General features: G+C 42.1%; 1 protein-coding gene and 1 pseudogene across 2 annotated transcripts; both read right to left on the reverse strand.

The window, feature by feature from the left end:
- Positions 1 to 5,502: 5,502 nt before the first annotated feature.
- Positions 5,503 to 6,474, reverse strand: LOC307239903 (olfactory receptor 1-like; annotated as a pseudogene). Its single transcript has one exon. The product of its transcript is annotated as an olfactory receptor 1-like (transcript).
- A 3,986-nt stretch (positions 6,475 to 10,460) lies between these two features.
- Positions 10,461 to 11,426, reverse strand: LOC307239904 (olfactory receptor 1C1-like; the record flags this gene model as incomplete). The annotated part of the gene is made up of 1 exon (XM_080013481.1): positions 10,461 to 11,426. The coding sequence occupies one exon, from the start codon at positions 11,424 to 11,426 to the stop codon at positions 10,461 to 10,463; it is 966 nt and encodes a 321-aa protein (XP_079869607.1).
- Positions 11,427 to 13,744: the final 2,318 nt, after the last annotated feature.

Below are 13,744 nucleotides of genomic sequence, written 5' to 3' on the forward strand. Positions count from 1 at the left end.
CGTGACCCTTTCCTCAAAAATAATAGTTATAATTCCCTGACTAGTTAATGTAATTTAACTTTACGTGCAAAAGTCACATCACTTCATACATCAATATGCTCAAAGTGGATTTAAAACAAACTTTTTGTGATAATGTTTTGCACACAAACATATCTTCTCTAATCTCCAATGGAAGGAATTTTTGTCCGTCTTTTTGTCCTTCAATTATCTTGTTCTTTGATTATCTCGACAACTATTGATCCAATCTACTTCACACTTGGAGGGTGTATTGCTGGGGACCCACCGACGTGCAGTGTTGAATTTGGTGCAATTTGGACACGCAGCATGTGTAATATTTATCGACTTTCAACAAACAGCGAGCCAGCGCAGGCTCAGGCATCAGTCACCTTTCAAAAACATTCTATATGGAACAGAAAATATGTGACTAATTAACTTTTAGGATGATGGTAATTACTAACTAATGCTAAATAAATGGCATGAAGTTATAATCCTTAGTATGACGACACAACACAAATTAATATTGTCTTTGTGGTTACAGCGATTTATATCCACTGGTCACACTGGGGTACCTGTCCTCTGGCATTCTCGGTGCACGGGGGGCTCGTTGCAGGGGGGTCGGGCTGTGGGTGGTGGGGCCGTCTGCCACTATCTGTTCTGTGGTCCACATGCTCGGCGGCTGGGGGCTGACCAGGGGCCTGATGGTGGAGCGAAGCTGCTCGGCATGGCGGAGGTGCATGGCGGTCTGCTATGCACCTGTGGCTGATTGATGTTGGGTGCCACCAGGTACAGGAGGTGGGCGTGCCAGGGTGCGGTCAGGTCCGGAGCGGGGCCCGCGTGGTCCCTCCCTGGCCTGCTGCACCACTGCATCGACCTGGTCATGCTTGCCTATCTATCCCAGTGCCAAAACTCATACTCAGTACATACAACACACAATAGGCCTAGGGCTCAGGGGATGGGTGGGGTGCGAGCTATGTAGTTGGGGATGCAGCGGGTGGCTGCGGTCATGCTTCTGCCCCAGCGTGCTTCTCGTTCGTCCCGAAATTGCCTGCAGTCTCTCTGGCGCCTGCGACCCTCGTTCTGTGCCAGCGGCTGCGTCTTATGCCAGGTGCGGAGTCTCGTCAGGCTCCCTGGGACTGGGTTATGCTCCTCGGGGACAGGCGTGGGGTTGCTCCGCGGCCCTCCGGCTTCTCTGGGGGCCCTGGGGTCTTCTGTGGCCACGGAGGGGCTTTCCTGCAGCCGTAGGGTGTCTACGCTGCCGCGGAGCTCGGGGGGGAATTCAGGGTCCTTTCCGTTGCTTGGAGGCGCCAGGACATAATACAGACCTTATACACCAGAACCAATTGGGATAAGTCCTGTACACTCACTGGTGGACATCTTACACACACACATACACATACAGGCAGTCCCATCACACACACACAGACTACTACACCTGCTTCGAGTGCACCTTAGCACCCTCCTGGTTGCATCCCTCTCCTTTCCTCCCTCATTTACTGCCATAACTATGACAGGAAGAGGACACGTGCCCAACTGTAGTTCTCGTTTTCCTAGACCTAATTAACTGTTTTTCAATCCATCTTGTCATCCAATGTTTATGTTTTCATGTAACTGTTGTTTGGTTCTATGTTTAATTGTCTCACCCGTGGAGATTCTCCCCCTCTTGGAGTGGTGATCAGTTGTTTATAGACCCAAACAAGATAAATAGTTCTCCAAAGGGGGGGGTTGGTGGTGGATCTCTTTAACCAAAAACTGTGATCTTGTCATTCTACAGGTCGTCCACAGGACAGAGTTATTGCAGCAGTTCTTGATGATTTAAGAATTAATAAAGAGTTGCATTGCAGGTTGAGAACTTGAACTCCACTTGCAGAGGAACTCTGTCCTAGATGCAATGGCTCACAAATAATCTGTGGGGGGGTGTCGGGTTAGTCTCTCTTGGCCAGGTCTCGGCTGAAATAACAATCATTTGGTAAGCTTTACATCTGCCTTCGTTCAACACTCCTGGGGTGAAGGTCCACGTCCCTGCCTCATGAGTGTCCCATTCAACTCCTCCACCATGAGGGAATAAAGACAAGAGTTAACAGATCCGGGGGTTCTCAGCAGATGTTCATAAACCCCCACTGGGAATCTCGGGAGAGAAAGGAAAAGGGTAAGACGGCCTGACAGCCCCAATATGTCTGTGGCACTCTCACTTAATAAATCCAGGGACCCAACAGGGTCGTTCTCGCTACAGGGTCGTGAAACACATACTCCACAAGACATCAATGAAATTGCGGTGTGGGGTTGGTGTGGTTTAAGCAGCCACACCTCTCTTGGGTGTAGGTAATTGGTCCCATGACCCGGTTGGCTGTACGCCTGTTGTCAGTTAGGCCAATCAGCAAGCAATAGGTTTACAGCCATCCTGGTTGATCCTGAGTCCAATTACCTAGACCCAAGACAGGTGTGGCTTGTCCAAACCATACTACCCCTACACCACATATGTCCAACACCAAACTGATGCCGAGGCCTTCCCCTGTTCAGGTGCTACTGTGGCAAACCCGCCTGCCTCACGCCAACAAAGTGGCGTTTTCAGAGCCTTCTGTCACAGGCAATGGCGTTGAAAGTACTTGTTTCATTGTAGAGAGTGAGCAAGGTGAAACAAGCTCAGTGCAGATGGAAAACATGTCACAACAAAGGCTCCTCCCGTGTGTGTGTGTGGATGGGCCTTTTACCTGTTGCTCGTTCATTGGTCTCACGAGCAACAGGTGTACAGCCACCCTGATCCCGGGCCAAGTTACCTAGACCCGAGACAGGTGTGGCTGCTTAAACCACACCAGCCCCACACCACAAAAATATTTAGGGACTTTGACAACAAGTTTAATCACTCAGATAATGAATCAAATATCTCAGACTCCAAATTGCAATGGCCTCCTAAATCTATCAAAAGAGCAGGCTAATATGTTGGATTAACCTTTAACCTCAGAAGAACCAGGAAAGCTAAGAAGAAGAAAGAAGAAGAAGAAAGAAACCTCCTTTCCATGCCCAATAATAAGTCAGCTGGATCAGATGTCTACCCTGTGGAACACTTCATAAACATGGTGGTGAAGCCAACCATCACAATTTCGGTTTTGCTCAAACCGAATTAGGACTCCCACCTCCAGCTATAGACCCATAAGTCAAACCTGTGATTTAAAGGTTTTTAGTAAAATATTAACCAACAGAATTGAATCAGTCATTTCTCATTAAATTCACCCAGACCAAACGATCTTCATCAAGTGCGGCAACTCATCCAGCAATGTGCGCCGCTTATTCAGTCTCATCAGCATATCTAATAGTTTAACATCATTATCGCTTCTTCAGATGCCGAAAAAGTGTTTAATTGCACAAATTAGGTTTTGGAGAGTAACTCATTCAGTGGATCAAAGTTCTGACAAATCACCATAAGCTTCTGTCATCGCCAATAGTTGCACATTACGTTTCACAGTACAACATGGCACAAGACGAAGGATGTCCAATCTCCCTTTCGCTATTTGCCATCTTTATTGAAAGTCTTGCTATATGTATTTAATTGCAGTTTCATGACGACTATTCGTTTTTCTGGTTGCCACGTTTTTCTTTATAGTAGTCGACAAATTGTCTTTAACCTATTATGTAAGAAAAGTGCAGAGAGAGGAGTTTTAGGCAATCTCGGAACCCATCGGCTATCGGTTTGATGACAATTTAGCTTTTTAGTCGCTTTTTCAAAAATATGTTTTACTACTTACTACATATGAAACAATTGCAGATGTCGTCTCTCAACTCCAACTCCGTTCTCGCGTCTCAAGTTTCTAGTAGGACTGTGAACAGTGACGTGTGCACGGAGGAAGAAGTCTTGTCCCCGACACACGGCGACACCGGAACCCCGGACATATCGGGGTTCCGTAAAAAATGTGTTTTGTCAATTAAATAAATTAGGAGACGTCGTGGTCAAAATTTCCAAATCCGGAATGACGCGACGAGACTGGAACTATGAGCCACGGAGAGTTTATTGGACGGTTTGAGAATCTAACAAAAAAAAAAAAAAAAAAAAAAAAAGCTTTGTACGTCGACGTAGTGAGTCCTGAGCTGCGTGTCCCATCTGACAGACATTTCACCCTGGAGTCCGCCGAAATGTTGCCTCCTTGTTACCTTGTTACAAGCGACACACCCCCCCTTTGCGGGGCGGTCCCTCCTTCGCCATTTCCCCTCCCCCGAGTATCTAGTTTCAGACTCCCCGCTGTGCGTGCGCCAGATTAACTGTTGCAGTTCTGGTTGCGTAGTTACAGCCAGTGTCTTTATACATGTTTTAATTTTGGCTCTGACTGATCAATGAAACTGTATTGCATAATAACCCAAAATATGAATGATAGTAATGTACATGAATAAATTAATGTAATATATACTGTAGTATACACTCATATAGTTTAGAAGATTAGTTCAATCTGTAATGTTATAGTTATAGTAGTATAGTTATACGTAGTATGTTATAGTTATAGTATATGTATATATTCTTTTTTTTTTTTCTCACAGAGTACAAAGCTGATCTAAGATATAAATCTCAATGCATATTTTAAGGAATTATTTTACTAATACAATAATTATTGTAAATCTGGTGACATTGACAAAATGTCGTCTTGCAGACATCAGTTGTGGATGTCTGCATGACTAAGTTATAATATTATAGGTGTTTGCACTGTTCATTTTTGTCTGTGCAACATTTTTTGTCGCAAAAGCACACAACCTAACTTACAGAAGAGAATGAACCAAACATCATTGTGGCGACCAAGGGACGTGGTTAAGCCGCGGCTGCAGACGGCAGCGTGGCTTCATTCCCAGTATAGATTGCATTGCCAGCTGTGAAGTTAATTTATGCAGAGACAAATTGTTACTGTTTAGATCTGTTTTAAATAAAAATAAAAAAATCATAATAAAGATGTTAACACAAATGTGGAATACTTGGACAACATCACACATCATACGTTTCAGTATCAAACCTTCAACAGTAAGGATGCAATATGTGACTACACTTTTAAACATCATGCTTTGAACTACTGAACACAGTTTTAAGGTTTTTTAAGGTGGAGAGGCACATTAATACAAACATCATTCAACTTTACGTAGAATTGAATTCATATTAATTAACAAAGAAATACGGCAAATCACTGTCAAATCCATTGCCTGTACCATAATTAAGTAATCATTTTGCAAGTATTATGTTAATTACACATTTGTTATGCATCAATGTAAGTCACTAAGCCCCATGAATCCAAAATGAAATTGTTCAATTAAAATGAAAAAAGTATATATTTTTTTAAGGTAATGATTAGTCAACTTAATACTATAGGAAGCATTTTTTTTTAGAGATGACATTGCAATTTTTTCCTCCTGTATTTGCAATATCCATGTATTTTTCTGTTCCTAGACATACTATGTTCATGCCTCTGTATATGGCTATGAACATGTATACTAAAATTACAAACCAATTTAAAACAAGCCTACACAAACCGTTTACATTTTGTCATTACGCTTATTTCTTTTGTGAATCCTCTTGATGACGTTGCGTATCTCCTCCGTCTTCAAAGAATATACAATAGGGTTGAACAGCGGTGGTACAATGTGTGTCAATGAAGTATTCATCATCCATATGTTTGGATGCAAGTACGTGGCCATTGCAACTATATTGGTCGTCAACATCAGCAGAAAGAAAATAGCCACTAAGATCAGGTGCGAAGTGCAGGTTTTCATGGCCTTGACTCATTCCTCTCCAGACGCTATCTTTATTAACGCTATCGCAATGGAGATGTATGACAACACGATGAATGTCACAGGAAGACAGATTATGAGTACCATCATGAAATAAGCCATTATGCTGTTTACAGATACATCACTACAGGCAAGTGAAAATAAAGGCGCATGATCGCAGAAAAAGCTCTGAATCATCAGCGACCGACAGAAGGAGAGACGGTCAATGAGGCCGACTATAACCACAAGAAAAACCACCAAGAGGCACCAGGTAAACAGGAGTATAGCGGCCACGGACTGTTTTGTGACCAGAGCTTGATACCTCAACGGCAAGCAAATTGCGATAAATCTGTCGTATGCCATAGCCAGGAGTGTCCAAGACTGCATGCTTGTAAAAAAATAAACGAAAAACATGTAACTCAAACAAGCCTCATAGACTATGAACCTGTTGTCAAACAAGAACGTGTCAGCGAGCTTGGGGACCAAAGCGGTGCTTTCGCACAAGTCTGTGAGAGCGAGATTAAAGACCATCATGTTTTTAGCCGTATACAGGGTCTTGACCATGAAGAGGACGGCTATGAGAAAGACATTCTCAAGAACGCTCACAACATACACAAAGCAGAGGAACACATAGTAATACTTGATGTGCGGAACGTTGGTAAATCCGTTGAGATAGAAGCCGGCTGGACGGACGAACGAGGAATTATATACAATAATCTCTTGTTGCTCATGGACCATTTTCCTGCTTGTAAAACGCAACAAAATGAGGGAAAAAAGGTTAAATGACAGAATACTCAGTCAGTGATGCCGGGTCTTCTCAGAACTAAAAACTGAGTGAACCTACTTTATCAATACAGTCATTTATATTTGTCCTTGTGTGGCATTACAACCTCAAGTTCCCTACGTCAGAATCGCAGATGTGGGATATGCAAATGATTAAAGGAACAGAAGTCTTATTATTGGCTCCCGGTCGTCTAGTTGTTGATCGGTGAATCTGATTTTGACCTTCTCCTGCCTTCATTTAAACTGTTAAAAATGTTGGAAATAAAACTATATATTGTTTTCCTGTTATTTTTACACAAAAAAAACCCAAAAATAATAACTTTGCATGTGCGTGTAGTTGTATAAAAAGCCGTGGTTGGTTGGACCTCACGAGACAAGAAAAAATCCCACAGTTCTGAACAGCACCTGCTTGAATTTTGTCCTCAGCTATTCCAGAAAGAAAGAACGTTTCTCAACGTACAATTGCAAGGAATTTAGGGATTTCATCACCTACAGTCCATAATATCATTAAAACATTCAGAGAATGTGACGAAATCTCTGCACGTAAGCGACAAGGCCGAAAAACCAACATTGAATGCCTGTGACCTTTGATCCCTCAGGCGGCACTGCATTAAAAACCAACATCAATCTGTAAAGGATATTACCACGTGGGCTCAGGAACACTACGGAAAACCATTGTCAGTTAACACAGTTAGTCGCTACATCTACAAGTGCAAGTTAAAACTCTACCATGCAAAGCAAAAGCCATATATCAGCATCAGCATCTCTGATGGTATGGGGGTGTGTTAGTGCCCATGGCATGAGTAACTTGCACATCTGTGAAGGCACCATTAATGCTGAAAGGTACATACAGGTTTTGGAGCAGCATATGCTGCCATCCAAGCAACGCCTTTTTCAGTGACGTCCCTGCTTATTTCAGCAATACAAGGCCAAGCCACATCCCAAGCCATGTCTCCCATTGAAAATGTGTGGCACAAGCGCGAAATAGGACAATGGAGACCCCGGACTGAAGGCGAACATCAAGCAAGAATAGGAAATAATTACACCTACAAAGCTTCAACAATAAGTGTCCTCAGTTCCCAAATGCTTATTGAGTGTTGTTAAAAGGAACGGTGGTGTAACACAGTGGTAAACATATCCCTGTCCCAGCTTTTTTGGAACGTGTTGCAGGCATCAAATTCAAAATGAGTGAATATTTGCAAATAAACAATAAAGTTTATCAGCTTGAACATAAAATATCTTGTCTTTGTATTGTATTCAATTGAATATAGGTTGAAAAGGATTTGCAAATCATTGTATTCTGATTTTATTTACATTTTACACAATGTCTCAACTTCACTGGAATTGGTGTTTGTAAATGAAGAATATGAAGATATACCAATATAAATAATGCACTAAGATTAAGTTTATATAATATTTGAATAAATTGTATTTTTATTTTTTTAAACGTGTGCTGTCAGCATGCTGGGCATACAACACAGAGTACACCGTGTTACAAATTGGATTTAAGTGTCATAAACATAAAATATTTTGTTTTTCAATTAAACTTATGGATGGTATTGGGTCTCAGGGCTCTTTGGATCACTGAAATCAATCTCCGACACCTGTGATATTTAGTTTGCCAGGTGAGCCCAATTAAAGGAAACAACTTAAGAAGGACATTCCACATTATTAAGCAGGCCACAGGTTTCAAGCAATATGGGAAAGAAAAAGGATCGGTGCTGCCGAAAAGCCTCAAATAGTGCAATGCCTTGGACATGGTATGAAAACATTAGATATTTCACAAAAACCTAAGCGTGACCATCGTACTGTGAAGAGATTTGTGGCTGATTCAGAGCACAGGCGGGTTGGTGCAGATAAAGGCATAATGAGGAAGGTTTCTGCCAAACAAATTAATGGGATTAAGAGAGCAGCTGCTAAAATGCCGTTACAAAGCAGCAAACAGGTATTCAAAGCTGCTGGTGCCTCTGGAGTCCTGCGAACCTCAAGGTGTAGGATCCTCCAGAGGCTTGCAGTTGTGCATAAACCTACTATTGGGCCACTCCTAACCAATGCTCACAAGCAGAAACAGTTGGAGTGGGCCCAGAAATACATGAAGACTCATTTTCAAACAGTCTTGTTTACTGATGAGTGCCATGCAACCCTGGATGGTCCAGATGGATGGAGTAGTGGATGGTTGGTGGATGGCCACCATGTCCCAACAAGGCTGCAACGTCAGCAAGGAGGTGGCGGAGTCATGTTTTGGGCCAGAATCATGGGGAGAGAGCTGGTCGGCCCCTTTAGAGTCCCTGAAGGTGTGAAAATGACCTCGGCAAAGTATATAGAGTTTGTGACTGACCACTTTCTTCCATGGTACAAAAATTAGAACCGTGCCTTCCGTAGCAAAGTCATCTTCTTGCATGACAATGCACCATCTCCTGCTGCAAAGAAAACCTCTGTGTCATTGGCTGCTATGGGCATAAAAAGAGAGAAACTCATGGTGTGGCCCCCATCCTCTCCTGACCTCAACCCTACTGAGAACCTTTGGAGCAACCTCAAGCAAAAGATCTATGAGGGTGCATCAAAACAGCAGCTCTGGGATGCTATTCTGACATCCTGCAATGAAATTCAAGCAGAAACTCTCCAAAAACTCACAAGTTCAATGGATGCAAGAATTGTGAAGGTGATATCAAAGAAGGGTCCAATGTTAACATGTAACTTGACCTGTTAAGATGTTTTTGATTGAAATAGCTTTTGGTTTTAGTAAAAATGACCTTCTAATGCTGCAAATTCAACAAATCACCATTTTCAGTTCTTTACAACCTATAAAATGTTCTGAAACTCTGTTGTGCATAATAATTTGGAACAGTGCATTATAAGTTTTTTATTTTTGAAAGAAATGCTGTTATCATTGGGAGGTTTGTTCAATAACATTCTAATTATACCCTAACGGTTGATGACTATTTAGGAAAATCACAAAAAATATCGTTTGTATAATAATTTGGTAAGCGGTGTATTTGTGCTATTGCATGCCTGTGCATCTAGGACAGAGTTAGTCTGCAAGTGGAGTTCAACTTCTCAACCTCCAATGCAACTCTGCAAGAACTGCTGCAATAACTCTGTCCTGTGGACGACCTGTAGGATGACAAGAGCACAGCTTTTTGTTACGCAGAACCACCACCGATCCCCCTCTTTGGAGAACGATCTGACCATGTTTGGGTCTATAAACAACTGATCATCATTACTATTATAAGAGGGGGAAAATCACCATGGTTAAGACATACAAACATAGAACAAAAGGTGTGTAAGTGTGTGAGTGTCCGGTGAGTGTACGGGACTTATCCCAATTGGTTCTGGAGAATAAGGTCGGTATTATGTCGTGGCGCCTCCCAGCAGTGGAACGGGCCCCAAAGCCACCCCTGAGTCCTGCAGCCGCATAGACACCCCAGCCCCCAGAGAAGCCGCAAACCCGCTGAGCAACCCCCACGCCTGGCTTCGAGGAGCATAACTCAGTCCTGTTGGATCTGCCAAACAATATATTTTTATTGAAGCTATAGCTCAATGGTTAGACTGAATCCTTTACAAATCTTTTCATAAGAAATAATTCAAAAAATAATAAAATAAAATAATAATTCAATCAAAATAATCCCTTTATGTCTGTCAGTACACAGCCTAACTTATAGAAGAGATGGTACACCAAACATCATATGTTTTCAACTTTTAACGTGGATTCCAAATAAGAAGAAAGAAGAAGAAAGAAAAAATAATAATACATATTTTAATTAAATTCATTACTCTTATTGAAACAATTCAATTGCTTCCATTGGTGAATCTATTATGATAACAGAGTTGTGCAAACATATCATCAAAACAAACCTTCACCGTACAACAACATAATGCATTCTGACTTATAATTAAAAAACTAACCTTACCACCCCATCTGAATAGGCTAATTATATTTCTTAAAATGCTATTTTAGACCGCCTTGTCTTTTTCAGCATCTTTTTCACAGATTCTTTGATTTCATCTGTCTGCAACACATAAATGATTGGGTTCAACATAGGGGGCACAACTGAGGTGAGAGATAGATTCATGATCCTGGCATTTAAATGGATTTTCCTTCCGATAGTAAATGTAATTAGAATCGGTATGTAGAAGATGGCTACCAACAACAGATGACCAGTGCAGGTTTTAAAGGCCTTATATCTCTCCTGGGCTGTGGCTATATGAGCCAGAACATAGGAAATACAACCATAGGTTATCAGGACAAACAGCAGAGGAACCCAAATAATAATAATTGGCAATAAGATACCAAGCACAAGGTTTGGAAAATTGTCATTGCAGGCTAGTTGATAAAGCTGGGCATAATCACAGAAGAAGCTGTTGATAACCAGGGACTTGCAGAAGGAGAGCCTTGTGAGAAAGCCGATTGCAATGAGGGTAACAAAAACAGTAAAAAGCCAGAAACAGGCAACCATGTAAAACATAGACTTGTGTGTCACAACTATTTGGTATTGCATTGGAAAGGTGATAGCTACGAGTCTGTCAAAAGAAAGTAAAACCAGGTTAAGAGACTGCATTGAAAGACACATGTAGCTAAAAAAGCAATAGGTAAAGCAGTTGTTATAGGAGATGTAGTGGTGGTTGAACAGGAACGTGTCAATAATCTTTGGTAACAGAGTAGAGTTGCAACACAAGTCTACAAAGGCCAGGTTGAAAACAGCAATGTACTTCGGAGTTTTAAGATTCTGATCCAAGCATATGAAAGCCATTACTGCACTGTTTCCCAGTATGGACGAAAAATAAGCAAAGAAAAGAGAAATATAGTAGTATTTCACATTGGGAATTCCAGAAAGACCATTGATCACAAAGTGTGCAGGACGCACAAAAGTAATGTTCCTTCCCAGAGCAGAGTTGAATAAGTCCATTGTTTAATGCCTTGTTGAGCAGTAATATTCTTGAACGCAGGAGTAAATATAAAAGGTCCTTTTGGAGCTGCTAATCTGTTAGGAAAACACTGTTTGAAAATATATGGATCAACCAGTTTTATACCTTATGCTGATGTAACTTCAGACAAGAGGTTGGGTGGGTGTCTATCAGCACACATGAGAATGTCACGTGAACAGAGTTCCGCATGCGTCACAAGTAGAGGCAATGACTCACCATCACATCACCATCTGAACTCTGGGGAAACGGCAAAAGGCAGTTTCCGGTGCATTATTGTTTCATTCTCCACACACACGAAAAACAAATAAGAATGTCAAATATAAACTAGAACAAAAGCTGAAATATTTGTACTCCCTACTAGCCCTTTCACCCACTGAGCAAATCCTAAAGCAGATACAGACAATAAAATGTCAACTTGATGGCATTGTACATCAAAAGACACTATTCCTCATGCAACGGACAAGACTGAATTATTTTGAATATAATGACAAAATAGTTCAATTTTATGACAATCAATTGAAACGTGAATGATTTCATTCACGTTTCAATTGATCTCATCACAGCCATCAAAGACTCACATGGTTGTAGTGTTAAAACTACTTTAGAAATTTAAATTGCACTTGTTAAAAGGGTAAGAGGGTACCAAAATGTGGTTTATTAAACTATTAAATTATCATGACAAATTACTTTATAGAGACGTGGCGCCACCTCTCATTTTAGGAGAGAAGAGAAAATAAACCACATTAACTTTGACTGATTAGTCTCATAAGGTTTGAAGTTTTTTGTCCGATACATTTACCTCTGTCTTCAATTTTTACACAATCAGAACAAAAATCTTTCTGATAAATGGGATTCATTTTATCATGCTAAATAATTGAAAAAAAAATAGTAAAATATATGAGAAATGTAATAATAGTAAAACAAATAAAGAAAAATAAGTCAAATATATAAAAAATTAATACAGGATTTTAAATTGTGACAAAATTTTGACCCAGGGACAATAGCGAGGTAGAAAGATACGTGACCCATTCCTCAAAAATAATAGTTATAATTACCTGACTAGTGAATGTAATTTAACTTTACATGCAAAAGTCACATCACTTCATACATCAATATGCTCCAACCAGTTAGTGGATTTAAAGCAAAGTTTTTGTGATAATGTTTTGCACACAAACATATCTTCTCTAATCTCCAATGGAAGGAATCTTTGTCCGTCTTTTTGTCCTTCAATTATCTTGTTCTTCGATTATCTCGACAACTATTGATCCAATCTACTTCACACTTGGAGGGTGGATTGCTGGGGACCCAACGACGTGCAGTGTTGAATTTGGTGCAATTTGGACACGCAGCATGTGTAATATTTATCGACTTTCAACAAACAGCGAGCCAGCGCAGGCTCAGGCATCAGTCACCTTTCAAAAACATTCTATCTGGAACAAAAAATATGTGACTAATTAACTTTTAGGATGATGGTAATTACTAACTAATGCTAAATAAATGGCATAAAGTTATCATCCTTAGTATGACTACACAACACAAACTAACGTTGTCTTTGTGGTTACAGCGATTTATATCCACTGGTCACACTGGGGTACCTGTCCTCTGGCATTCTCGGTGCACGGGGCGCTCGTTGCAGGGGGGTTGGGCTGTGGGTGGTGGGGCCTTCTGTCACCCTCTGTTCTGTGGTCCGCATGCTCGGTAGCGGGGGGCTGACCAGGGGCCTGATGGTGGAGCGGAGCTGCTCGGCATGGCGGAGGTGCATGGCGGTCTGCTATGCGCCTGTGGCTGATTGATGTTGGGTGCCACCAGGTACAGGAGGTGGGTGTGCCAGGGTGCGGACGGGTCCGGAGCGGGGGTCTCGTCTTCCCCTTACCTGCCTGTCTCCTCTCATCGACCGAGTCTGTCTCTCCAAATACAGCCAGCCCGGTTTACCTGCCTGTCTCCCCTCGTCAACCAAGGCTGCTCGTCCATCTCCATCCAGCCTGGTTCCCCGTCTCTCCACCCGGATCCTCTACCCCTTCTCCTGGTCGTCATCGTCCCTGCCCAGCCCTGCTCCATCCCAACCTGACCGGGTGCCCCCGGCCAGCTCCACCGTCCAGGCTAATAAACATCCTTTGCCTGCCTTCCGTCTCCCTGTGTCGTGCGTTTGGGTCTCTCCAAGTTCTGGTCGTGACAGTACGGTCTGGCCAGGAAAACATGGACCCAGCCGACACAGAAGGGCTCCGCCGCACACACCGGGACCAAGGAGTGTTGCTTGGGCAACATGACCAGGCCCTCCGGTCCATCTCGGCGGCCGTCA

The sequence above is a fragment of the Zeus faber genome, assembly GCF_960531495.2.
Source record: "Zeus faber genome assembly, chromosome: 14".
Lineage (NCBI taxonomy): Eukaryota > Metazoa > Chordata > Actinopteri > Zeiformes > Zeidae > Zeus > Zeus faber.